Below are 25,485 nucleotides of genomic sequence, written 5' to 3'. Positions count from 1 at the left end.
ATAATGAGTTATTTAAGACAAATTTAAAAACCAGCCCATTAGAGTTAGATTGATAAAAAATGAACCCATCGAGGTTAGATGAAAAGTTCTTTTCTTAAAAAAAGATAATTACGAGAAGATTATACTCTCAAATTGGGCTCCGTACGTTCATCTTATAAGTAAAATCACAATTTCAATTAGGGGAGAGCTAAAGTTATGAATAATTTTAGATCAAGGTGATAAACCTAAGGTACAATAAAATTCAGAACAAATTCGAAATAAAAATATGAATAATTTTAAAAAGCCTTACAAAAAAAAAAAAAAAAATATTTGGAATATTTTTATTTAAAAACCCTTACAAATGCTATTAGTCATGTGCAATAAAATAAAAATAAATAAATAAATAAATAAGAGCATCTTTGTGGGGGCTATTTGGAATCCAAGGTATATGGAAGCATAATGAATCCAGGGCAGGGCATTTTCTAAACCGGAAGAGGGCGTATGTTAAACCCATAGCCAAGCAACCACGAAAGAAAGGAGTCGCACGCCGCCACGACAACATCCACGTAGGCTCGGAAAAACCGAGCCAAAATTCTCGTCCGAAGCTTGAGTCTCCGACGCGCAGCTGGAGACAGCCTGTCACCAACAAAGTCCCACTCACCCATTCCCCTAACTACGTTCCCTTTGTCCCGCTCTTCTCTCTCTGTCTGGCATTCATCTTCTCTCTCTCCCTCTGCGGATTAGGGTTCTCTGGTTCCTTCTGCGATTCTTCCTAACCCCCCTTTCTGCATGCTAGATCAAGAATCCCCCCGCTGTAAGGTTCCGATTGATCTGCTTTTCGTTTGATTACGTTAGCATTTCCTTTGCCTTCTTAAATCACTTGATATCGCGTTCGTTTTTGTACTCAATTTGTTTCTGCGCATCTGTTTTTCATTGTTCATCTTAATTTTTCTCTATTTTTTTTTTTTAAATTTTGATTTTCCTTTGAATTCGTGTTTGGCGCATTCCTGGTTTGGTTTACTTCGATTTCTTTTTATTTGGTTTTCTTTTTGGCGCAAGATGATTTTGTTAGGGTTGTATTGGCTTTGCGTTTCTTTATCTGTTCTGGTGCATTTGTTGTATGATTTTTGTTGGGGAGGGATTTGTAGTGACTGCATTTTTCAATTGTGGCTTATTAAGGGTTTAGCAGATTAAGCTCGCATAAGTGAGGATTTCTTAACGTTCCGTTTACGTTTTGTTTTCCGGAGGATTTGGTTTTCAATGTTGAGTTAAACCCTGCTTTTGTGTCTTGTTTTGAATTTCGAACTAGGAGGTGTCGTTGATATACTACTATGACCGACAATGCTGGTTACAATACGGAGGGTGTTTTGCTCAGAATGAAAATTTGTTTCAGATTTTTCCTAAGTTGCGATTATTTAGTTTGGTTTGAACGTTTTGTTGTAATTTTTCTTCATTTTTATAGAATTATTTTTACTAATGCAAACTTCATTTTTAAAAAGATAATCGATTACTGGGTGCCCCCATAAGTTTTACAAACTTTACATTGTAGATTGTAAATCCACCCTTAACTGGAGTTATGTAAGAATACTATTTTAAGTGTAGCACGGAATTGAAAGCTAAAAATCTTATTCTACCTAAACAAGTGCTACCAAAACAAGGTAGCAGAACTTTTACAGGATTGAGGATCCCAATCTCTGGCTACATCAATATGGAAGTCATCAGAAAATTGAATATTTGTGCTTGAAATTTGATTTATCATTATTATTGTTTTGTTAGAAACAGAATCCTATCCAAGATGATCAACCAAACTCATAATTACAAAGGGGCATTGAACCTAAAAATTTCCCAAAACTTCTCCAAGATCTTTTGACTTCCCTAAAAGTTCTATTTATCTCCTGCAAATCCCCTACAAACAACACATAGACGACAAAGAAACAAGACTGCATCAATTATAATTCAATGCTTCCTATCTAAATTTGTTAGTTTCTTTACCATTCGTACCATCTGTTTACTTGAGAAGCTGGCAATGTTCTTTCATTTTGGCTTATACACTAATGAATGGTATAACTTAATTCCTCTGTTACTTCGAAAAGAATTCACGCCAATCATTTCTCCTTCTCAAGTATACTTAAAGTTGATAATATTTTTTCCCGTTTGGAATGATTGAAGCAGCTAGAATCTGTAGTTTATCTTTGATTTGTTTGGCAAATACTGATACCCTTCCTCTATCATATCAGTGATATCAATGATACGAGTTATCCTTTTTGATAGCTACAATCCAATTGTTCTTTGTTTCTTGGATTCAATCTTCTTATGCTGGTGCTTCTCAGTTCTTACTTTTTCCCACTCCGGTGCAGATGTTCGAGATGGATTGTTGTGCCTAGAGCAACTTGAATACGTTGGTTGTGAACATGGTTATTGTTCTTCATGACTGCTGTTTCAAATGTTGTTGCTCTAGCATATCCTACAGAAGTTAGTGCTTTATTTGAGTTCTATGGAAATCTTCCAGTCTGGTTCGCTCTGTATATGTTCTCCTTAGAAGTGGGAGGAAAGCTAATAACGATAAGAGGTCCTTAGTATCCATGCTGGCAGAGAGTATGCGTGGAATCTGTGCATCGAGTAATGCTCCTGACGAGATTTGCTGCCGATGCATTCGGTGTGGTGACGATTTGTTTAGTGGCCCTATTGGTTCTTCTCGGTTTATTGTGCATCATTTACTCTTGCTACTTCCGATCTCGCATTCATAGTGAAGGTTGCATTCAACTCAGTTACTTCAGTGGTCCTTGGATAATTCGAATTACATTCATCTTGTTTGTGATCTGGTGGGGTCTTGGTGAAATTAGTCGGCTAAGTTTCTTGCGGGAGGAGGGACGATTGTTGCACGACTTGAAATGGCAGGAAACTGTCTGCAAATGTTACATTATTTCGAACCTCGGGTTCGCAGAACCTTGCATATTCCTCACTCTCTTGTTTTTGCTTCGAGGGCCCCTTCAGAATATGGAGTCGGGAATTCTCAGCCGCAAATGGAACAGGAAAACAGCTGGGTATATTTTTCTCTACTGCTTCCCTGTGTTTGTTCTTCAGATAGTTGTTATACTTATTGGACCCCGGCTAAACAACAATAGCAAATACGGTCAAAAACTGCCGAAATATTTTACTAGTGCAGCCACCATTGTTACTTCATCTAGTTCGAAAGGTGCTCGGGACATTGCTCTCTGTACTTACCCTTTACTGAGTACTATCCTCCTTGGCTCTTTTGCCACCATCCTAACCACCTACTTGTTTTGGCTTGGGAGACAGATTTTGAAATTGGTCATCAATAAGAACTTGCAGAGGAGAGTTTACACATTGATATTCTCAGTTTCAGGATTCCTCCCATTAAGGGTTATATTACTCGGTTTTTCTGTTTTTCGGAAACCAGAGCGGTTTTTATTCGAAGCTCTCACTTTCTCAGCCTTTCTTGTACTTTTATGTTGTGCTGGGGTGTGTATATGCGTGCTTGTGTACCTTCCAGCGGCGGATTCATTGGCCGTGGGCAACTTACAGGATTTGGAGGCGAGGAGAAGGTTGAGCGATGATCACAATGATGGTATCTCTCTCATTTCAAACCAGCTCCATCTTGATGATAGGGAGGCTAACCAGCCCCATCTTGATGATAGTTCCTCCCAAATGAGCCCACCCAGAAACTCCGATGCCTCCTCGACCAAGCGGGGGTCCATCTCTTTTAGAACATTTCAAAAGGATGAATCTTCTGCTGGTATGGGGTCAGCAACTTTTGTGGAGCTTAGCCTTTTCTCTCCCAGCCGAGAGGCATCCCCGTTAGGATCACCTCCGCTGCTCGGTTGGCCCATGCGCTCTGCCTGAGAAAGCACCTTATGGCTGAGGTTGTGGCAGAGTAGCTATTGATGGTGGTGGTTGAAAGCTTGTGATGAGAAACCGAGTATTTGTCAATTTTGCAATGAAGGAAAAAAAAAAAAAAAAAAAAAAAACTGATTGTATAAAGAAACCAAAGGGTTTAGCTTCTTCAATAAGGATTTTTTTTTTTAATTTTTGGCTTGTTTTTATTTTTTTCCTGTGAAATTTTAGACATGGATGAATTCGCTTTGTGGAGATCTCAAACAATTTTCCTCCTGATTCACTCTTCTAAAAGACCAAAAGAAAAAAGGAGAAAAAAAATAACCTTCAAAATTTATGTATTCATTTGCAGCATTTGCCTCTAAGCCCCATCCAACTTCAGTATTTTTTAGTGTGTGTTTCAATATTGAGTGAATTATGATCATTATCATTTATGAACATGATTGATGTTACAAAATTTGCCTAATCATTATTTTATAATATTCATATAATTTTTTTATTATTATAACAAAATTTTAATATGTTTGTAACGTAAATATACATTTTTTAATGTAAATGTGCATTTTAAAATTTTAAATTTAATGTATGGATATATTGAAAATATAAAAACATTGTTGGTTAATATCTTTCATCAAATAATCTATTTTGAAGGTATTTTTATGAGTGTTTAAAACTACATTTAAAAATAAATAAATTTCAAATATTTTCTGAAGGTTTTTTTTTTCTTTTACAGAAATTAATTCTTCTTAGTTATTTAACAGCAATTCAGTTGATAATTATTACCTGACCATTTAATTTGATATTTATTTGACTTATGTTTTAACCTAAACATTGACTATAATTATATTGCTTATTATTACTTAATTTAAATATTGGTGGATTATAATTTTGCAACTTAGTATCTTTTTTTAAGAAATAACCATATTTGTGATTATTTTATTTAATTACCTTTAAAATATTGAAAGATGTTTATTTTAGGTTAAAAAAATTATAATCTTTTTCTAATGGAACAACTTCGACAATAAACATCAGCTTATCGATTTGTTAACTTGTTTTTGATAATAACTTGGGTCTTATTTAATAATAAGCTGGTTTTAAAACTTAAAATGGATTAAAAAAACAACCAAATTTGAAAATAGAGTAGTTGAGTTGTGCATTCTATTCAGATCGGGTGACCAACCGAGTTAATCCGAAATTTTAAGATAGTAGTAATAATTTTTCAAATCTAGTCCAATAGGTGATAATTTAAAATTGGAAACAATTAATATTTTGCAAATTTCATAGTTTTTCAAAAAGGTTAAATTAAAAATAAAATAAGACTATTTTAAAATGGCTAAATTCAAAATAATATTTTATATTATTTTGAATATAAATAAGTTTTAAAATGAATATGGTATCTTTGTCTGTCTAGGTACCTAATGCAAAATTAAATATTTTTTTTAATATTTTATTTAATAAATTCAAAATAAAAAATACCATTTTTTTTTTGTCGAGTTAAAAATTTGCCGTCAAAACCCTCTAAAGGAGAAGTCATATTTTAAGGCTTTTAATCATTGCTTTGCAAAATGGGTTAGAGTAATCATCATTTCATAAAAGGGTCCTTCCTGATCCTCAGTCCTCACTGTGAAACTGTTCAGTGATTTCAAGCTTCGATTTACGAAAATGGTAAAGAAGAAATGCACAAGGAAAGAAGAAATCGGAGAGGATTTTTGCTTCATTTGTAAAGATGGAGGACTCCTCAGATTTTGCGACTTCAAGTGAGTTCCATTACCATTGAGAATGCCCATTCGTTGTTTTATTCATGCAAGGATTTTCTTAGGAGAAATGGTTATGCTAGGAGAAGCACTGAGATGTTCATGTTTAGATAGGAAGTTCATGCATGTAAAATCGGACGAATAGCGAAATGAAGTGGAAAATGGAAATGAACGAAAGTTCTGCTGGTCTGTTTGCTTGTTTGTTTGTTCTTTTTCTCCTTTTTCCTCACAATCGTGTTACAATTGGGTTCTTAATAGTTTAATTTATTTTTCCTTGACTCACCAGTGTTCACTTGTTTTCACATTGTAATTTTCAGGGAAAGTTTCTCCTAAAATTATTTTGAGAAAAGTACACACTTCGAAGCTTTTAGTATGACGATCAGGGTTATTTATTTAGTATGATAGTAAAAATTTATAGAATTCTCTACCGAGTTCAGCATGTTAATCCACATTATGTCCGGAGACGTTTCATTGATTCAAGGAAAGTTGTTTCTATCACTCTCTCTCTCTCTCCCTCTAAAAAAAAAAGAAAAAAAAAAACGCACATGTATCAGTTTATGAGTATTCATGAGTGAACTTGTATGATTTGAAAACATTTTTTCTTCGTATATCGGTAAGGATTTTGTATGCATGTACTGTAGATGTGATGCATTTGGACTCTGTTGTTAAAATTTAAAATTACTATAAGATTCTGTGAAGATGCGATGGAGTAGATTGCTTCTTCAGTCTATTTTTGTAGTTATCAAAAGGGATTTGGGACACTCTTATGTATCTATCCTTCTCTGTCCAGATAAATATTTCTTCGATCATGGATTTTCTTTCTGTATAATGATTTCAGAGATTGCCTTAAAGCGTATCACCCTGAATGTGTTGGAAGGGAAGATTCTTCTGTGGAGTCTGAAGATCGTTGGACCTGTGGTAAGATGCTGAAAGCAATTATGATTTTAAGAGTGATCTATGTGTCATGTATGGATTTTAGTCTGTTTTAATTAAACAGTCGCTAGTTGCTTATTTAATGATATCTTCTTAATACGGGTTACAACTTTTGATAAGTACGAGAATACAAAGTTTATCATCTGCTATTGTCTTATGAGTGTCAAGCCTCCCCCATTTTTGGTTTCACGACTGCCGGGAGAAAGAGCTTGGTATGATGTAGTCCCTGGACATGTTTATTATGGTGTCTGTCATTGACTACTTTCAAATTTATGAAATTAACATATCTATAACATATGGATGCAAGTGAAGCATGAGTCATATCGTGCTATCTGCTGTGAATATTTCTCTGACTCTTGTACTATGCCATCTTTCTAATTTTGGAAAAGATTTATTAACGATTATGTGTTATTCCACAAACCTACTTGATGCCTTCCCCGTATATGGTATCCCATGTCTTCAACATAGTACATACACTCGGAGGCCTCAATAAGACCAGTTTATATAACTGGGAAGTGTAAGCTCACTTTTTGTATGTTGCTTTTTTTGATATCTAGTAGTTTTTTTTTGTCTGCCTGTGTCATTTATATTTTTTCAGTTTCCTCAAATCATGATATATATTATGTATCAGACTGGCATTCATGCTTCCTCTGCCATAAAACCTCAAAGTTCCGTTGTGTTTGCTGCCCACAAGCTGTATGTGGACGCTGCATTTTTAATGCTGAGTTTGTGCGTGTTCGAGGCTGGAGAGGATTCTGCAATCACTGTTTGCAGCTCACATTACTTATAGAAGACGGTAAAGATGTTGACATTGATGGGGTATTCTCACTTGTCCTTTTTATGATTGTTTGATCCTACTCCTTTGCACAAGTGGAATATCCATGAACAAACCCCTCTCCTTTTTGGTTTTGTCCTTCCGTTTTCTTCATTCATTCCAACAAACAAGTCAAATTATTTCATGAGGAACCATACTGTTAAGCGCATGCATTCGGCCAAATAATCTTACCTAATCTGGTAAGGAAAAAAATGTTTCAAGACAATTTATCAAAAATTTCAACCAATTAAATTATTCTTAAATTTATTGATGGAAATATGTAAATTCGGCTCTTTGTTGAGATATTTGGTTTGGTGAATCAAAGATTATTGCTTCCTTTTGATTTCGTCTTACCTCTATGCTTGCTAATTTGCAGACAAAGGTTGACTTCAATGATCGTGAGACTTATGAATTTCTATTCAAGGAATACTGGGAACTGATGAAGAAAAAACAGGGCTTGACAGCAGAACTTGTTCATATGGCAAGTAACTTATTGAAGAAGGGAAGGAATTTTAGAAATGAAATTGAGGAATCAGAAGAAGACACTGATGAATATGAAATTTCATCAGACTATGAAGAGTTGGTGGATACAGAAGAAGGGCACAAACTAGTAAGAAAATGCAAAAGAAGCAAGGAGAAGCTATGCACTACGAGAAAAAAAATGAAGTCAAGTGACCAAAAGTTCATTGGATGGGGGTCAAAACCAGTTATAGAATTTCTTTCAACAATTGGCAAGGATACAAGAAAAAAGTTGTCACAGCATGATGTGACTTCTATAATTACAACCTATTGTAAAGAAAACAAGCTTTTCCATCCGCTGAAAAAGAAGAAGATTATTTGTGATGCTAAGCTACAAGCTGTTTTTGGAAGGAAATCAATGAATGTGAATACTGTACACAAGCACCTAACTGCTCATTTTGCTGAAAACATGGAGCAATCATCTGATGATGAGAGCACAAGTAGTATTGAAGAGAAGGATGATAATTCTTCTATGGCTTGTAAAAAGCCAAGGAAGTTGATCTCAGATAGAAAACCTGCCGAACTGGAACTGTCAGATGTGTCACATACTTGTTCTGCTGCTATCATTTCAGCAAACATCAAACTGGTCTATCTGAAAAGAAGTTTAGTAGAGAGGCTTCTCGAGAATCCTGAATGTTTTGAAGGAAAAATGATTGGAAGTTTTATAAGAGTTAAATCCGATCCCAACGACTATTCACAGAAAAATTCTTACCAGTTGCTACAAGTTACAGGTAATTAACTATCTATGTTGCTTAGATTAGTGATTGCATTTTAGAAATATGTAAGCTCAATATTTGAAACATTTAAATATTTTGTCCAAGTTATCTGCAGGAGAAGCTACTTCTATGGTATGCTGCCTTTTTTCATGGTGTTTTCTTTTATTGTTTTTCTTAGCAAGAAACTAAGCTTTTCATTGAAATAATGAATAATGAAAAGTGGCTAATACCCAAAAATAAAAACTCCACACGGGAGTGAGAATAAAAATAGTACAAAAAAAAAAAAAAAAAAAAAAAAGACAAGAAAACAACAAAACAAAAAGCTACATGGAGAAAATAAAAGCCTTTCAATTCAAGCATAAGTCCTGTATAAAATAATCAGCATAGCATTTAGAAAGGTAGCACCATAATGAAGCTTTAAGACGAGCTGATTCAAAATAGTCAAAAGAGGAGAGACGCTTGTTTTGAAAGATCCTCTGATTTCTTTCAAACCAAAGCTCCAAAAGAATGACTTTCACTAAATTGCACCGAAGAGTCTTGGATTTGGCTGACAAAGGAGAACCAAGAAGCAACTGCAACACAATGTAGGCTGAAAACTGAATACAAACTAGCCCAAACCTACCGAGAATATCAGCAATTAAAGACCTTGTGTTGAAGAGAGTCCTCTGCTGCACAGCAAAAGCATACAAATAGATGGAGAAATGCAATCAAAAGAAGTGTCCGTTGGAGAACCTCTGAACAGTTTAAAGATCCGATAAGCATAATCCAAATTAAAATATTAATCCCCTTGGGTCTTTTGCAATTCCATAAAGCAGAAAATAAATCCTTGTTCAAAGGAAAAGTCAAGGCAAGATGTCGAGTTAACAAATTAAGTGAAAACAAGCCCAAAGATTGAAGTGATCGCTTCCTTGAGTCACTTAAAAGCCCAACCTTAACTATAGAGACATTAGCCAACAGAAACTGGAGATCAGCAATGTACAAAGCTAACGATTTATTTTGTTCATTTAAAATTTTCTCATATTTCTCTATTCACTGTATTCAAAATTATTGACTTGCGTTTTTAATCTCTAATATGTAAGCAAGGGAGTTTTGATATCCAAGTAGGTTGGACCGTAGTAGTTTTGTCTCATTCACCTCTCTTTCAAAGGTCATTTCATCTATCTTTTCTGAACCACAGCGTGCACACGAGTCCTTGCATAATTTAGTGAGTTAAGACACAATATAGATTTAGCAATTTTTTAATATATGAAAGAGATTGTTTAAAGAGAGAACAATTAAACATAGAACACTATTAAACAAATGAGGATTTTGTTTAAAGTAGATAGGCATCCCTCACCCTAGACCTCTTAAAAAAAAATCACGAGCTTGAAGCCCCATGTGTCACAATCCTACTATCTTGGAGAGTGTGGTTCCATGATTCCAGTCTCAACCATGGTCGGTTGTAAGGCTTTTCTTGCCTTGCCACTCTTTTCAAGATATTCAAATCTGTGAGACTAAAAGGCAAGGTTTGTTCTTTTTTAAATTGAGCCTGTTGATCTTGCAGGGTTGCAGGCATCTTGAACATTTACCTAACTAACCACATGCACGAACATTCCCTTTGCTTTTTAGTAGCTTAGCCTTGAGCTCGTGTTCACAACTCACATGCAACTTGAATGACCATGCAAATGGCTTATATAGATTGGCGAGGACTTGAGCTTGAGAGGAACAGGGAGGGAATGAGATGAAAGAGAATCTGACAGAAAGAGGTGTAGAAAAGGAAAAATGTAAGAGAGAGAGAGCGAGGTGGAGGTGGTGGTAAAAAGTGATGGAAAAAGAGGTAGAGTATATGATTATAAACAGAAGCAACAGCCATCTGTTGGAAACATTAGTGCTTAGTTTATTGTTTGAATTTTTTAATCTAATTTCTTCTATGGTGAAATGAATTTGGTTAAATTATAGAATAGATTGTCCTTTCGTGCATCAGTTACTGTTCATGTTATTTGCTCTGCATACTAAAGTTGGCTCATCGTGGAACTTATCATTGAATTTTCAGACAATGACTAGTGAACAAAATTTGATAAATCAAGCTATGGTGTCGGATTTATTTATTTGTTCAGTTTGAAGGCACTAAGTGTAGCATTTTAAGACGAAAGTCCAGCTTTATTTATGTTATTCTTTTTTTTCCCTACTGGAAAAGAACTTAATCTTTACTTTTGGCGAGAATAACAAAATGTTCTTTTCAAAATTATTCCTAAGCACCTTATCTACCTTTAGAACTGTGTTTGCCGTACCTTTCTCTTGCTGAAACTGATTTATCTTTTGTAATTACATATTAAAGTGCTGCAGGTGATTTGTAAATTACTGTGCTTTGTTCTAAACCTTTTTCTGCACATCACAGGCATAATGATAGATTCAAGCAATACTGGGAAGCAGGAAATTCTCCTGCAAGTTACCTATCGACTAGACTATATACCAATCTACAATTTATCAGACGATGACTTCTGTGAGGTAGAAAATACATCTTTATATTAATTTCTATCGTCTGCTAATAAAATTCATATCCCACCGTCGGGAGAAAATTTTCAGTTCCCACTATGTTTTAATTATAAGATAATTGTGACATATAGAGTTTTTCAAGGATCTTTTAAATTTTAGCACTGTCTCTAATATCTTGTTTCGGGACAGGGAACTCTTGAAGTTGAGTTGCTCCTTGTGATGAAGATCTGGATTTATAATCCTTAGATAAGAAGGGAAAGACCTTCTCCTAATTTTAGCAAACCTCATGGTTTTTACTCTGAAGTTTTTCTAGATAAATTGCAAGTTTTCTTTAATTTTGTGCCACAGATGGTGATAAATTGTAAATCAGAATCTAAAACAATCGAATGCTGATTAGCATGCCTAGGTAAAGTTACGATCTGTTGAGTTGGGTGCATCACGGAATTGAACAGTTATACTGGAGTTGCATGAGAAGGATTTTCTCTGCCGGTAGAAACTTCCTTCTTTGTAACGTTCTGATCTCAAAAGAAGCCTCCGATGTTCTCTTAGGGATCCACCCTACTCATATTGAAATATAGATATTCTGGGGAAATTTTGACCAAGTGTCTAGTATTGCAGGAAGAATGTGAGGATTTGCGCCAGAGAATGAAAAATGGCCTGCTGAAGAATCCCACTGTGGTAAGTCTGTAGAATTTTGAGGCATCCTTGAACTTGTAGAGAATTATTTAACTGAAAAACTTTTGTGGGGATTTCTGTTCTTGAGAGAGTATATTCTCGGTTGAGCAAGTCACTGTTTTCATGGACTATTATAGTAGTAGCTTCGTGAACGTTCTTGCCAGGTGACTGACAGTGGCTTTCTGTAAATTTATGAAACAGATTGATCTAGAAAACGCCTGACACTTAGTTTTACCTAATTCTATTTGTTCGTCTTTTTTACAATGGTGAGCATAACAATGGTATAATGATCAAAGCCCGTAAGTAGTTGTGAATATGCATGTCTCTCTTAATTTCATGCATGTCTTATAATCTATTCTTCCTATAATGCCAAAGACTATATCTTTTTTGAAGAGTTTCTTTCCTTGGTATTGCTACGGTCAGAGGCATAATTCCAAATGTACAGTTTTACTCATCCTTCAATATAATTCTTTTTTTTTTCCTCAGATGGAGCTTTACGAGAAGGCAAAAAGTCTGCATGAGGATATCACGAAACATGTAGGGTAATCTGCGATTAAATTTAAAGCAAATAATTGTTTTCAACTCTAAATACATTCAACTGGTTTATATTTCTTTCACTGACAGTGGATTACAGAGGAGCTGGCTAGATTGCAAACGTGTATTGATCACGCAAATGAGAAGGGATGGAGAAGAGAATATCCTATCTGATTCACTTTATATGATATATGTCGTTTTGGGGTGGCTAAAATTAAGACAATGACTTATTTTGGAAGACATAAAATTTAAATAGACTTTCTAATTGGTGCCATTTCATTTTATTATGGTTCCACCTTTACAATAAGGGTAACGATCAACAATAATTTAGTTTAAGCTTTTCTCATTGGACTTGTGTACTCATTGTATACCAAGTCGTCATTTAACATATGAATACTTACAAGTAGACAGAAGAAAGATAGATAGCGTACAATTGGGATGAGGGGATAATTGTTACAACCTCTAGACAGGACAGGACATCTAACATTATGTATCCGTGAGTTGGAATCACTTAGGATATTTGATACTAACAATTATATCCTTGTGTATTGAGTATACCTTTTCTTCAACTTCTACAGTTCCAGACATTCTTCTATATACTTTTAGGCTATAAAGTTGTGTTTCTTAGTTAAGATGATAACAATAACAACAATAATAATACTGTAATATGGAAATATACAGACATGGTTTTGCCTATCCATGTACTTCATTTTTCAGTTTGGGTCCATTTTATTCTGTTGGGGAGTTTCATGTGGATCTGACCAAGCCGGCATTTTTTCTTTCTAAACAAGAATAAAATAAGTTTCCATAACCAGTGCTTTGTGTGTACATTGTTCGAGTACATGGAAAAAAGACTTCTACTTCAAAAGTCATCAGAACAAGCACGGTTGATCCATGAACTGCCAGAAGTGATAGCAGATATTCTTGAACCTACATTTGATGATTTACTAAAGCAGAATGAACAAGAAAATCACATGTTGGTTGATGGGAGCGACGTCAGAAAAGTTGCCACAGGTTAGTGATCTTTCTCATAGTAATGATTTTTTTTTGGTCAGGCTTGCTCTTTGCTTATTATTTTTTGAATAATGGATGCTCAGATGTTCACTTTTAACTTTGAAGAAGTGCTCCCTTTTGGATGTCTGTTCTATCCTAGTTGCTGCATTGAATTTTAGAGCCATTGATCCGTTGAATTTAGTTGGCCCTGTATCTTGTTCCATTGGATTTATGAACCAGACCAGAGCATATTGTTTTCTGCCTCCCAAGTTGGACGTGCTGTTTCTATCCTAAGTGCTGCCTATGTTGGTGATTTCTTTGTTTATTGTTTCATTTGTATGTTTTTTTTTCAACACCCCCCCCCCCCCCCCCCCCTACCTGAACAAGACATTAACTTTTCATTAATTAATGAAAAGGTTTATAAATGTTTTACAATTCAAACCCAGAAGGGAAGAAAATAGCAGTAAAATAATCGAAAGGCCTAAAAGGTATGAGTAAACATGTCCCAATTTGAATAAATGTCGCTAGAACAATAATGTTCCAATCAATTGGAAAACTAACACTATTGAAAAGTTTTGACATTCTATCAAAGCTTGCTCTTATCTTAAAAGTACTTCGATTCCACTCGAACCATAGTTAAAAAAAAAAAAAACTTTGTAGGTAGTTCAAATCCTTTGAACTGGTGGATTGGAATTTGAAGATTTAATTTCTCTTGATAGGTTACTAACTCTGACTGGTAGAATACAAGGAGTTATATCAGTGCTTTCTTTTACTGTTGGGTTACTGTTGAAGGGCTCAGCCGCTGGTAGTTTTAGTTTGCCAATTGAGAGTTGGTTGGCTTTGATCTCATGTGAGCCACCTGGGATAGAGAAAGATTCTTATTCAATCGAATAATTTGATAAAAGAAACTTATCAACTACGACCATGTGAGTTACAAGGGTGTGCTTTAAAAGAGGTGACCAATCTCTATGGGTTGCCGAGAATTGCATCCTATGGGGGTTGACTCGTTTAGCTAAGTTTAAGTAAAATGGAATGAGACCTAAAGTTTAGGTACAAAATAGTAGTTTTAACCTGAGTCTCACATATACACATTTCCAAGGTTAGGCCATGTGTTAAATGATTGTCCATGAATAACAGAAGGCAGGCCTCAAATGCAACTTGGATCATGTTCTAATATTTTTTGAGATTCACTTATATAGAAAATTGATTCGAGTAGATACAAAAGGAGTGCGCAGCGTGATTGAGAACAATAGTTGCCCTTTTGTTTCAAATGCGTATTTACCATCTATATTATAATTAGCATCAAAGATCAATATTTTGACAAACTATGTTTTTATTTTCTGACTTGATCCTCAGCTGCCATGGTAGAAGAATGTTTGATTGGCATGCAAACTATTTCAGAGAAGCAGCAACACTTCGAGGTATCTACTTGTAAAGATTTTGCTCAAAAATCTTATATCTCAGCTGTAGAATTTCAAACTCATGAAGAGCAGCATCAACCTCTTCTGCCAAAGGAGAAAGCATGTAAAGGTTTTGCTACAAAATCATGCATCCCAGCAGCAGAATTTCAACCTCATAGAGAGCAGCATCAATCCATTCTACCAAAGAAATATGCATATTCCAAACCATTGCTTTCCAGCATCAAAAGGCAAAGTGAGTATATCAATATTCAGAAATCAAAGTTCAAAAGCAAAAGGGCTTCTGAAGTAGAGTTGATTGAGCTAAGCGATAACGAGGATTTGAAAGCTGAAGATAAAATGCAGACTTCAGAGAATCCAAATTTCTCCCTGTGGTATTGTGCAAGTCCTCAAGGGGAGACAAGGGGACCCTTGCCACTGTCATTACTGAAGCAATGGAGGGACCGAAGCTCATTTGAGTTGAAATGTAAAGTTTGGAAGAATGGTCAGAGCTCGCAAGAGGGCATCCCTTTGAGCGATGCCATTAGGTTGTTTTTCCCTGAATAGATTTTGGGTACTTTTGTATCAACCAACTCAATGCCTGTTGATACAAAACTACTGTACAGTTAGAATTATATACGGTAGTGCAGAAACAGTTGCTGCCTAGTGCTTCCAATGGAACCTCTTTTTTATAAGAAACAAACCCTTTCATGTGAAACCTGGGAATCAGAATTGGTCTTTTATGTATAGCCTAGGGTTTACGTTTTGTCCTTTTAACCTTTACACATTTGAATCTTTGTCTATCATTTTCTCCGTCGCCTTCAAAAGAAATATAAATATGTCAATGTTGCATAATCTGATGATAGCAAGAGATCTTTTATAGTAAGCACTACAGCAAAGATTTTTAGCCAGATTTAAAACATAGTCATGATGTAATAGAGTTTCAAAGAAAAGCAACCTTATATGCAAGGGGCAAATCTTTTAATATTTCAATGATCAAATTACCAACATAAGAATTGCAAAATGGATTAAACATATAGAAAAGATTACCTCAGAAGATTCTTGAGAAATTGTATGCAAGGGGCAAATCTTTCGCATTCGTCTCGTCACAATTATAGCTGGAGACCAGAAATATGTCAACTAAATTATATTTATGGCCAGTTTTCAAGCATACAAAGTATATTCCCATATGAGAACCAGCCTTATAAAATTGAATTTCCCAACCAAAACTGCAGTTTTGCTCGACACCAGCTTCACAATCTACAAGTTTTGTGTTGAAACTAAAATTTCTCTCTTCCACACTCTGGAGTCATTCAAAGTCTTCAACCATTGAAACTGGCAACAAATTTCTAGATTTCTGTAATGAATTTACGTATCTTCCCAATCTCGATGTCTTATTAGTTAAATGTTTCGTCTTGAAACACTTTCCATGAGTGCCATATCCTAACTACTTCATAAAGCGTTTTCCTTTCTTAAAGCATCTAGCCTTTCCTTCATTTTTTTACTCTGCTCAAAGTTTGCCTTTCGTTTCAGAGCTTTCTGTGAACAGAAATAGAAAGTGTCATCTGAGATGGAAAAAGGAGCAGGTCTACAAAGGAAACGAAGGAAAATTAGAGTGTAGAAACAGAAAACTTACTTCCTGCCTGAAACATCGATCAAGCTTAATTTTGAGATCTGTGCATTCACCCAAAAATTTTGCAATGGGATGGTCTAGATGACACTTTTGAAACTCCTCAATAATCTGTACAAGTGATGGAAAGAGAAGAGCAGGAAAATTATAGTTCTTAAAAACTGGTTTCCGGTAACAAAATCACATAACAGTAGGGAATTTTGGGCTTTAGTAAACTACTGGAAGATTTTCTTGCTCTAACTCGACCTCTAACTCTATACAACATTTGGTTGCTAAGAAACCCAAAAGATTTTAATAACTTAATAGGTGGGCATCATGTAATTAGAACTTATTTTACCAATGATCACCAAGGAAATCTATAGAGATTCTCTTGCTAGTTAGTTGATAAATTTTAGTTCCTACCGCAATTTCACAGCCGTAAGTTCACTGCACCGGACCACCTACTTAACACGGTTCAACTAATTATAACTCCAGACTCATCATTTGAATTCCATCAGCATAAAACTGAACGAGATGTCAATTATTCAGCCCTTCATTGAATAGAGGTGACTTGAATTCATCATTAGAATGGGTGTGCGAATTCAAGAAGGGTAACCTGGAGTTCAAGCTAAGATTTTCTTTTTCTTTCTTGAAAGCATACAGCATAATAAAAAAATTCGAAAGTGAAATGAAGGTCAAGTCCAACCATCTCGAGGAATTCAACTATATATATATATATATATATATATTAAGAAAACATAGTTTCGAACTCACTTCAGCACACATCGGGTGCTTATGCAAAGTTAGAGGAGGATGCATATTCACTTATGAGATCCACAGCAACCTGCAACAAAGTAGTTCATAAAAAACCCAAAATCGTTTTCAGAAACCACACAATCATTGCATCGATTTCGTTTCAGAGAGAAGAGAATGGATGCGGATGTTTAAGATTCCGATTCAAACTATTATCTAAACAAATCCATTAGCGGTTATACAATTTCAATCGAAATATAGGGTTTTCATATCCACTTCCGGAGAATCACTACGATTATTTTTGGCCATAGAATCAGTGCTATTTTAGAACTGTCGATCTACAAAAACGCATATGAATCAAATCGATGAAGAAGAAGATTCAAATCAAGAAACCCAACCTGTGAAAAGCATGAAAAATCTGATCCCGAATTGAGAACGGCCAGCTTTCGTTCTATGTCTATACAAAAATACTAGAAACCATATGTATATATATAAATGTTACAGATTTAAAAAGAAATAATTTTTATAAAGAAAATATATAATTATATATTTTATATATTTCGGTAATTACTTTTTTTTTTTTTTTACTATTTATGAAATTAAATAAAATCCTAAACATAAAATGGCAGTTGTCTTTTTCGATGTGTACAGAAATGTCCCAAACCCCTGATTCTCTGTTTTCTAGGGTTTAACGGTTCATCTTCTTCATCGTCCCTCTGCTCTCTCTCGCCGTAGAATCATGTCACTATACCACCTCCTCCTCCGCTCTCTCCACCGCACTTCAACCTCGCCATCGCATTCTCGAGCTCTGAGCATTGGTCCTCTCAGTCAACATCTGCAGACCCCGATTCTTCCATCCTCGCAAAGCTCTTCTCTTATTTCGCTGCTCCATGCCCGCTCATTTGCTTTTTCCTCTGCCGAAGAAGCTGCTGCCGAAAGACGCCGTAGAAAGCGCCGTCTTCGTATCGAACCCCCTCTCCACGCTCTTCGCCGCGACAACTATCCGCCCCCTCAGCGTGATCCTAATGCTCCTCGTCTTCCTGACTCCACATCCGCTCTTGTGGGGCCTCGTCTGAGCCTTCACAATCGTGTTCAATCCCTAATTCGTGCCGGTGATCTTGATGCGGCTTCTGCTGTCGCTCGCCACTCTGTGTTCTCGAACACCCGGCCCACGGTTTTCACTTGTAACGCTATTATTGCTGCCATGTATCGGGCCAAGAGGTATGGTGATGCGATTGCACTGTTTCAGTTCTTCTTTAACCAGTCGAATATAGTTCCCAATGTTGTGTCGTATAATAATTTGATTAATGCTCATTGCGATGAGGGTCGTGTTGATGTGGGTCTTGAGATTTATCGCCATATTATTGCAAACGCTCCGTTTAGTCCTTCGGCAGTAACTTATCGGCATTTGACCAAGGGATTGATTGATTCTGGGAGGATTGGGGAGGCTGTGGATCTTCTGCGGGAAATGTTGAATAAAGGGCATGGGGCTGATTCGTTGGTTTATAATAATTTGATTTCCGGGTTTCTAAATTTGGAGAATTTGGAGAAGGCGAATGAACTGTTTGATGAGTTGAAGGAGAGGTGTTTGGTGTATGATGGAGTTGTGAATGCTACGTTCATGGATTGGTTCTTTAATAAGGGGAAAGCAAAGGAGGCCATGGAATCGTACAAGTCATTGCTTGATAGGCAATTCAAGATGATTCCAGCCACTTGCAATGTGCTGTTGGAGGTTTTGCTCAAGCATGGGAAGAAAACGGAGGCTTGGACCTTATTTGATCAGATGTTGGATAATCACACTCCTCCAAATTTCCAAGCAGTCAATTCAGACACGTTTAACATAATGGTTAATGAGTGCTTTAAGCTTGGTAAGTTCTCAGAAGCAGTAGAGACTTTCCGGAAGGTGGGAACTCAACCAAAGTCGAGGCCTTTTGCGATGGACGTTGCAGGGTATAACAATATTATTGTAAGGTTTTGTGAGCATGGAATGATGGAAGATGCAGAGACTTTCTTTGCTGAGCTTTGCTCGAAGTCCTTGTCCCCTGATGTCCCAACTCATAGGACATTGATCGAAGCTTATTTAAAGCTTGAGCAGATTGATGATGTATTGAAAGTTTTCAACAGAATGGTCGATGTAGGTTTGAGAGTCGTAGCTAGCTTCGGAAACAGGGTATTCGGCGAATTGATTAAGAATGGCAAGGCAGTTGAATGTGCTCAGATTTTAACAAAAATGGGAGAGAGGGATCCTAAACCAGATCCCACATGCTATGATGTGGTGATTAGAGGGCTATGTAATGAAGGTGCTCTCGATGCTAGTCGGATGTTGCTTGACCAGGTAATGAGGTACGGTATTGGCCTCACTCCCTCACTTCAGGAATTTGTTAAAGAGGTATTTGTAAAGTCCGGCCGGAATGAAGAGATTGAAAGACTGTTAATGATGAACAGAGGGGGACATGCCCCTTATCGCCCCACGTCTGGGCCGCCAAGAATTTCACAATCGCAGGTCCCTCAATTTAGAGGAAGTTACGGCCCTTCAGCACCTCAAATGACAGGCCCCAACTATTTTCAATCAGGATCAGTTCAAATGACAAGACCACAACAGCCATCATCAGGTCCACCGCCTTCAATGGAAGAACAGCAGCAGCATTCACAACCCCCCCAAATGGCTGGGCAGGCAGTAGCTTGATTCTTTGCTTCCCAGGTTATTGGAGGGTGATATTGTCAAATTTTGACTTTGAGTTCAACGCAATACTGCGATGAATTACATACCACCTCTTTGTGCCACTTGTCCTCTTATTCAAGCTTTCTTGTTAGTACGAGGATTTTGCAATATCCATGGTGACTGCCTGAGATATTATGTGTTTACCTATATATTAAGGTAGATTCCCTTGTTACACTATTTAAACTCACAAATTTATTAATAATATTTTGACTCAATCATTTGAGACATCATTACAGATCTGTAACAATGCAATATCCTTGGAATGCAGGGCATAGTTTCTACTTCCAAACTATAATGGGAGAATCTAAGAACACATTCTTACATCTATGTCGTTTTTTATGCTGTCTAGTAAAAAGCAAGAGAACATCAATCAAGCTCATAAAAAATAAAATGGAGTAGATATCAAATCTTCCATAGTAGTATCGGTCGACCAGGCTCGATCACCAACTCGCCTGTCTATACAAATCTTGTTAAACAAGAGATGAGAAATTTAGATGGAGCAAATAGGCAATGAATAAAATAAAAATAAATTACTACACTACATTTTTCCTTCTTTGAAGGATTCAATTCTTGCGGGAGTATCTCTCAAAAGGGGAACTCAAATCTCTTAACAAAAATCTATACATTTGAACCAAAACTGAATCATTCTTCCACCAATGTAGATGGGCATCTATAACAAAATGTGCCACCAAAGCCTAGGAACTTGGTCGATCCATCCCGCCACCCCACCCAAAAGAGATAAAAAGAAAAAGAACAACAGACGTGTCTGCTTTTAACTAGAATGTTCAAAAATTCATTACTGATGAGGTCAGGTTAAGCAAGGTCTCCAGGGTAGATGGAGCGAACTTTCGAGCAAAGAGGTAACAAACAGTAGTCGTTTCGGAATTATATAGGCACTCTGTCCCATTATTTCTTATAGATTCTATAAAACTCTCAGTGACGTTAGCTGGTTCGTACATTGCAGGATGCGGGCCTCCCAACGACCAATCGACCCATGTCACCGTGCGATTTGAGTTCAGAGAACCATGAAACATGTTCAAGTAAGTAGGGATATAGTGCTCATCTGGGTAGCAAGCAGGCTTGCAGAAATTCTTAAACAGAGTGTAGTATCTGGTATCTGCAACAATATAAACGGCTAGACCACGGCTGATTTCAAACCACTGGGACCCTTTCCTCCAATGCTGGAGCTTAATATCTGGAAGCATTTTGCGACTATAGCGACCACGCCCGTACCTGGTCGGTTCATCATATGATTCTACAAAACTGTGGGCAGAGTTTATCAGATATTTGTAGACTGTTTGAAAGTTGTACACTGGGATACAGCTCTCAGAAAGCAGAACAAAACGTTCATTTGAAAAGTCAAGCAGGGCATTTGCTAGAAGGCGCCTCTCGGCATCAGCAAGTGATACTGAGCCCCAAGAAACATACTGCAAAAATGAAATGACCTTGTTCTTAAAAGAATTATGCGAGTAACTCGATCAAACTTTGGAGAATATGGAAGCAATGCTGAAATTTTCTATTCTAGATTGATAAAACATTGAGGTAAAGTAGTTATGCAATCAAAGCCAGCCACCATAGCAGAAGTTAGCAGAGTCCAAATACATTCTCTAGTCCATTCTTCAACAGTTTCAAAGAGCCAAAGTTCTAAACATGCCATACTAGAAACATTATTTCAAAGGCTTCAATACTTTTGCACGTATGGATCTCGATACATGCAAGAGAACGTACATTATTTTTGAGGTTTGTATTCCATATTATCTATGTCACTCTATCAATTAGTATCCAATGTTTACTTCTAATTTGCCTTCCAAAAGAAATGTACAGGATTCACAAAGGCATCACAAAGATGAGGAGGTAGAGAAACCACTTAACAAGTAAAGCTAGGATGAAATTTCCTGCCTCTGTAAAAGGATAGCCAAAACTGCAGATTTACCTCAACAATCTTTTAGAAGGGATTCCTCTAGAGTTTACAGCAGTTTGACATGGCAGACAACAGAATCATCGCATCAAACCCTTCAGTCTTGAGTTAATCATGCACTAATGCTTTCCTTTTGATATCATGAACGGTAAATCTTTTTATCAGACAAGGTTTAGTGTTCTAAAGCTCAATAAGATTTAGAAACCATGACCAAACGGATGAACTTAAGTTTAGGCCTATCAACTCTAGCATAGCTTTATTTCCTCAACCAAAAGGTCAAGAGGTTTAAACCGAACATGTTATCTATAATTTCAGATTGATGTATCTAATCACTTGTATTCTATCATTTTGGCACATTTTGCAGACATTGATTATACTAAACATGGCAGCAACAATGTAGAATCGCATAATATCAATACACAAGTTGAAAAAGGAGGGAAAAACCTGGCTGGGAATTTGGCGTCTGTAGAAAGCAGAGCTGCTGGTCACATTTAGCTCGTAGCCTGGTAGGGCATGCACATAAATAGAAAACAGCTTCTCATGGCCAGAAAAGAACCTCTCCCATAATGGCAGCATGGGCAGTGGTCCTCTGGTTAAGAACATGAAGGCCACTTTTGGTATCCTTTTGAAGGGATAGTAATCCTCTTTCTTTGACACCATTGAAGCTCTCCAGAAGAGCTCATCGTCAGACATGGTATGGGTCAAATTCTCTGGATGGATGAATAAATGGAAACTTGAACACTCCCTTCCCTTACACATGTCTGAACCACTACAGTTCTCTTCCACCAGAGTATTAGGAACAGAAAAATGATTGATTAGAGAATAAAGCTCAGTCTGTGAGGTAAAGTATCTGCTAATATGTGAAGTTGTTGCTAATCCAATGACAACTCCAGCCACAAAAACAACCAAAAATGACAGAATCTGCATCAGTTTGAGCAAACCAGGGTGCTTCTCTCCTTCATCCTTGTCCACCCTACACCGAGGCATTGCTGTTGAGACCCCAAAAACCGAAAATACAAAGCAGACGTTTCAGTTTCCCAGTTGATCCTTAAATCCTTAAAGACACAATCCAGCACCCAGTTTCTTGGATTTGATCAACAGGGAGATCGATGAACTGAGCAAAATCTACCAGAGTTCAGGCATTCGAGGGAATCCCAAGGGAAGAATCGTAATGTAAAAGCGTTGTGGTCAGATAAGAAACTACCCAAAAACAACAAACAGCGGGACGTGATCCTTCCCAAAATGGGCATAAAATGCGGAAACAACAAAGCAGGAAAAATCAAGAACACAATCGAAAAACCTCAAGAACAATGGGTTTGAATCTGCAGAAAAGGATCGAGCAGCAAGCGATCTGAAAACGAAAAACAGAGGCAATTGGAGGGAGATGAAGAAGTTAGAATCGCATTTGAAAGAGATGGGAAACTCAAAAACGCATCATTATCGAAACATAGTGAAATTGAGATGGGTGGGGTTGGTGGGCACACTGAGATTTGGGGGAAGAAGCCAAATGAAAATTGAAAATAAGAGATAGAAAGTGAGATTTTGGTCTCTCGGAAGTGGGTCTGGACACGGACAGAAACGGGTTCGAATTATTTTAATTTCTAGCGGAATTTTATGAACAGTTTCTTTAATGATTTTGGAAGGAAAAGATTGTGACGTGCGAAACGAGAGCGCTCTTATCGCCGGGTGGTGCCGAATCCGACGGCACCTCTTTCCACATGAGAAGCCAAACCAACAGCTAAGAATATAATACAATTTTCTCTATGCTATTCTCTAAGCTAAACCATGTGTCTCATTTAATATCATCCCACATACACACAACACGTCGCTAATCAATTATTACCTTAAAAAACAATACATTTTTATCTACACCAATTAGAGCATAACATTAATACATCACCTCTTTCTTTATTAGGTCAAATATTCAATTTTATATGGTTACCTTTGTTGTACTTAAATTGAATACATCTTTCTGTTAAAAACCTGCCTATAAACCAAAAACGCATTCAATTAATGTCAATCTAATCATTACCAAAATATGTACCTAGACAACTTAACACAACGAGAGATTCAAATTTATAACTTTTTAGTTCATAATACATGTATTTACGTTAGTTGAATATGTCCAGTTATTTACCTATTTAGACTTATGAAACTACGTATGTCTATTTGGTCCATATATTTTTAAAACTATCTAACAGATCATTTTGGATTTAGCCGATCTTATTATGTTTTCAAATTCACAAATCTACGAACATTCATAAAATTGAAAATTTATGATCCTACAATACATTCAATTTTTTATCTAATAGATCAATTAATTTTTTTAAATTTTGTACGCATTTGAGATCTATTTACTTAAATTTGAAAGTCCACGACAATACATTTTAAAATTTAAGAACTAAATTTATAATTTAATGTTAGAAATATAATAGATAATAGAAATTAAATTAAATTAAATGCACAAATTTATTAGTTTTTTTTTTTTTTTTTTTTTTTTTTTTTGAGGGGAGGTATTTTAACCTCTAATTTATTTGCAATAATAATTGACTTATATTTTTTAAAAGATCAATCCAACTATAAAACATTGGGCCATGGATCTTTCCTCTTGGGCCAAGAATACTGAAGCCCAAATAACGTAATCTTCTTATTTGGGCCAGTTTCGGCCCAACTCAATGACGAGAGCCGAGTCGAGGATTAGTAAATGAATTTGAATAATGCAACTGACGTGGCTATTACGTTGATTGTGAAACAAAAGTCAATTTTTATTAGTTAGAAATTATTATTAATTTAATTCGAATAAAAAAAATTTGAATGTTCAAAAATTAAATAGAGTATTTTAAAGTATATACAGCCAAATAATATACAATTATTATTTATTTATGATCTGTTACATCAGATCGGGAGCTAAAAGAAAAAAAAAAATGAAAAATCATGTGGCAGGCAGCCCCTAATGTTTTGACATATTTGATTTAGTTAATAATTATTATTATTTTCTTTTTTGAGAAGGAACATACAAATTTGTTCTTATTATTTTTTGTCAATAATATTAATAATGAAGACAATACATGGGGCGGCTCCCATCCAAACGACAAAGTCTTGCAATCATTTATGGCGGTTCTAATTTATTATAATTATTGTCGTTTTATTTATGTATTTTTTTTTAATAATGAAAAACTACACCCACATTTATTCTATACTAATTTGGTATGTTTCAAAAATAATGAAATAAATGTAATATTCTAAATAAGGATAAATTTGAAAATTAATAAAATTACATTAATTATCTAATAAAAATTTCGAATTCCCTACACAATTAATTCATAACATTTTTCATTTATTTATTAAATAAATATATAATAAGTCGAAATAATTATGGAACATTTTTTTAATTGAGAGAAAATATATGTTAATTTAATATATTATCTTATATGACTTTTTTTAATATAAATTTATTTTTGAACATTTAAAAATTAAATTAAATTAATATATCAAATACCGACTAAACGTTGAAAAATAAGTAAAAGAAAACCTTTACTTTTGTAAAGTTGACAAATTCCCTAATATATGGATATAAAGAAAAGAGTGAGTTATTCTCACGCCATTTATACCTTATAAATAAATTTATTTAAATTTTTTGAGATTTTAAAATAAAGTAACAAAAAAACAAGAATTTGCGTGGACAATTTCAAAACTACGAGAAACTTTAGATGATTCTTTTTTTATTTGTATTTATTTTCCGAAATCAAACAACTCATTAATTTGTTGTTTTTTTTTATGACCCATCACGATACGACATCTCTCGAATCTAGCAAAAGCGTTTTTCATCGCCAATAATC

General features: G+C 35.6%; 5 protein-coding genes across 9 annotated transcripts; 3 read left to right on the top strand and 2 right to left on the bottom strand.

Moving 5' to 3' along the window:
- The first annotated feature begins 639 nt into the window (after positions 1–639).
- Positions 640–4,083, top strand: LOC111805394 (uncharacterized). 3 transcript variants are annotated; one of them, XM_023690474.2, is made up of 2 exons: positions 640–793; positions 2,337–4,083. In XM_023690474.2, the coding sequence occupies exon 2, from the start codon at positions 2,602–2,604 to the stop codon at positions 3,841–3,843; it is 1,242 nt and encodes a 413-aa protein (XP_023546242.2). In that variant the 5' UTR covers positions 640–793; positions 2,337–2,601; the 3' UTR covers positions 3,844–4,083. The 3 variants fall into 3 exon arrangements, with proteins under 3 accessions (XP_023546242.2, XP_086974886.1, XP_023546251.2); XM_087118760.1 differs by having other exon boundaries at positions 645–793; positions 2,217–4,083; XM_023690483.2 differs by having other exon boundaries at positions 651–798.
- Positions 4,084–5,367: 1,284 nt separating this feature from the next.
- On the top strand, positions 5,368–15,391 carry LOC111799854 (uncharacterized protein At5g08430). The gene is made up of 11 exons (XM_087126862.1): positions 5,368–5,591; positions 6,427–6,506; positions 7,153–7,340; positions 7,712–8,585; positions 10,948–11,057; positions 11,664–11,723; positions 12,207–12,257; positions 12,345–12,417; positions 13,086–13,268; positions 14,604–14,772; positions 14,866–15,391. The coding sequence occupies exons 1-11, from the start codon at positions 5,497–5,499 to the stop codon at positions 15,209–15,211; spliced, it is 2,229 nt and encodes a 742-aa protein (XP_086982988.1). The 5' UTR covers positions 5,368–5,496; the 3' UTR covers positions 15,212–15,391.
- LOC111799863 (Cytochrome c oxidase biogenesis protein Cmc1-like protein) lies at positions 13,609–17,504 on the bottom strand. 3 transcript variants are annotated; one of them, XM_087126859.1, is made up of 6 exons: positions 17,405–17,504; positions 17,028–17,097; positions 16,281–16,385; positions 15,695–16,183; positions 15,349–15,463; positions 13,609–15,245 (listed from the first exon to the last, which is right to left on the bottom strand). In XM_087126859.1, the coding sequence occupies exons 2-4, from the start codon at positions 17,070–17,072 to the stop codon at positions 16,097–16,099; spliced, it is 237 nt and encodes a 78-aa protein (XP_086982985.1). In that variant the 5' UTR covers positions 17,073–17,097; positions 17,405–17,504; the 3' UTR covers positions 13,609–15,245; positions 15,349–15,463; positions 15,695–16,096. The 3 variants fall into 3 exon arrangements, with proteins under 3 accessions (XP_086982985.1, XP_086982983.1, XP_086982986.1); XM_087126857.1 differs by having other exon boundaries at positions 13,609–15,463; XM_087126860.1 differs by lacking the exon at positions 15,349–15,463.
- A 136-nt stretch (positions 17,505–17,640) lies between these two features.
- Positions 17,641–19,958, top strand: LOC111805290 (pentatricopeptide repeat-containing protein At1g10270). Its single transcript, XM_023690323.2, has one exon. The coding sequence runs from the start codon at positions 17,746–17,748 to the stop codon at positions 19,690–19,692; it is 1,947 nt and encodes a 648-aa protein (XP_023546091.2). The 5' UTR covers positions 17,641–17,745; the 3' UTR covers positions 19,693–19,958.
- A 265-nt stretch (positions 19,959–20,223) lies between these two features.
- LOC111791208 (Core-2/I-branching beta-1,6-N-acetylglucosaminyltransferase family protein) lies at positions 20,224–23,398 on the bottom strand. The gene is made up of 2 exons (XM_023672467.2): positions 22,091–23,398; positions 20,224–21,155 (listed from the first exon to the last, which is right to left on the bottom strand). The coding sequence occupies exons 1-2, from the start codon at positions 22,631–22,633 to the stop codon at positions 20,514–20,516; spliced, it is 1,185 nt and encodes a 394-aa protein (XP_023528235.1). The 5' UTR covers positions 22,634–23,398; the 3' UTR covers positions 20,224–20,513.
- Between the last annotated feature and the right edge of the window lie 2,087 nt (positions 23,399–25,485).

Source organism: Cucurbita pepo, chromosome 1, assembly GCF_057944985.1.
Source record: "Cucurbita pepo subsp. pepo isolate OVF chromosome 1, ASM5794498v1, whole genome shotgun sequence".
NCBI lineage: Eukaryota > Viridiplantae > Streptophyta > Magnoliopsida > Cucurbitales > Cucurbitaceae > Cucurbita > Cucurbita pepo.
The sequence above is the reverse complement of the archived record's forward strand: the minus strand, read 5'-3'. Positions and strand labels throughout refer to the sequence as shown.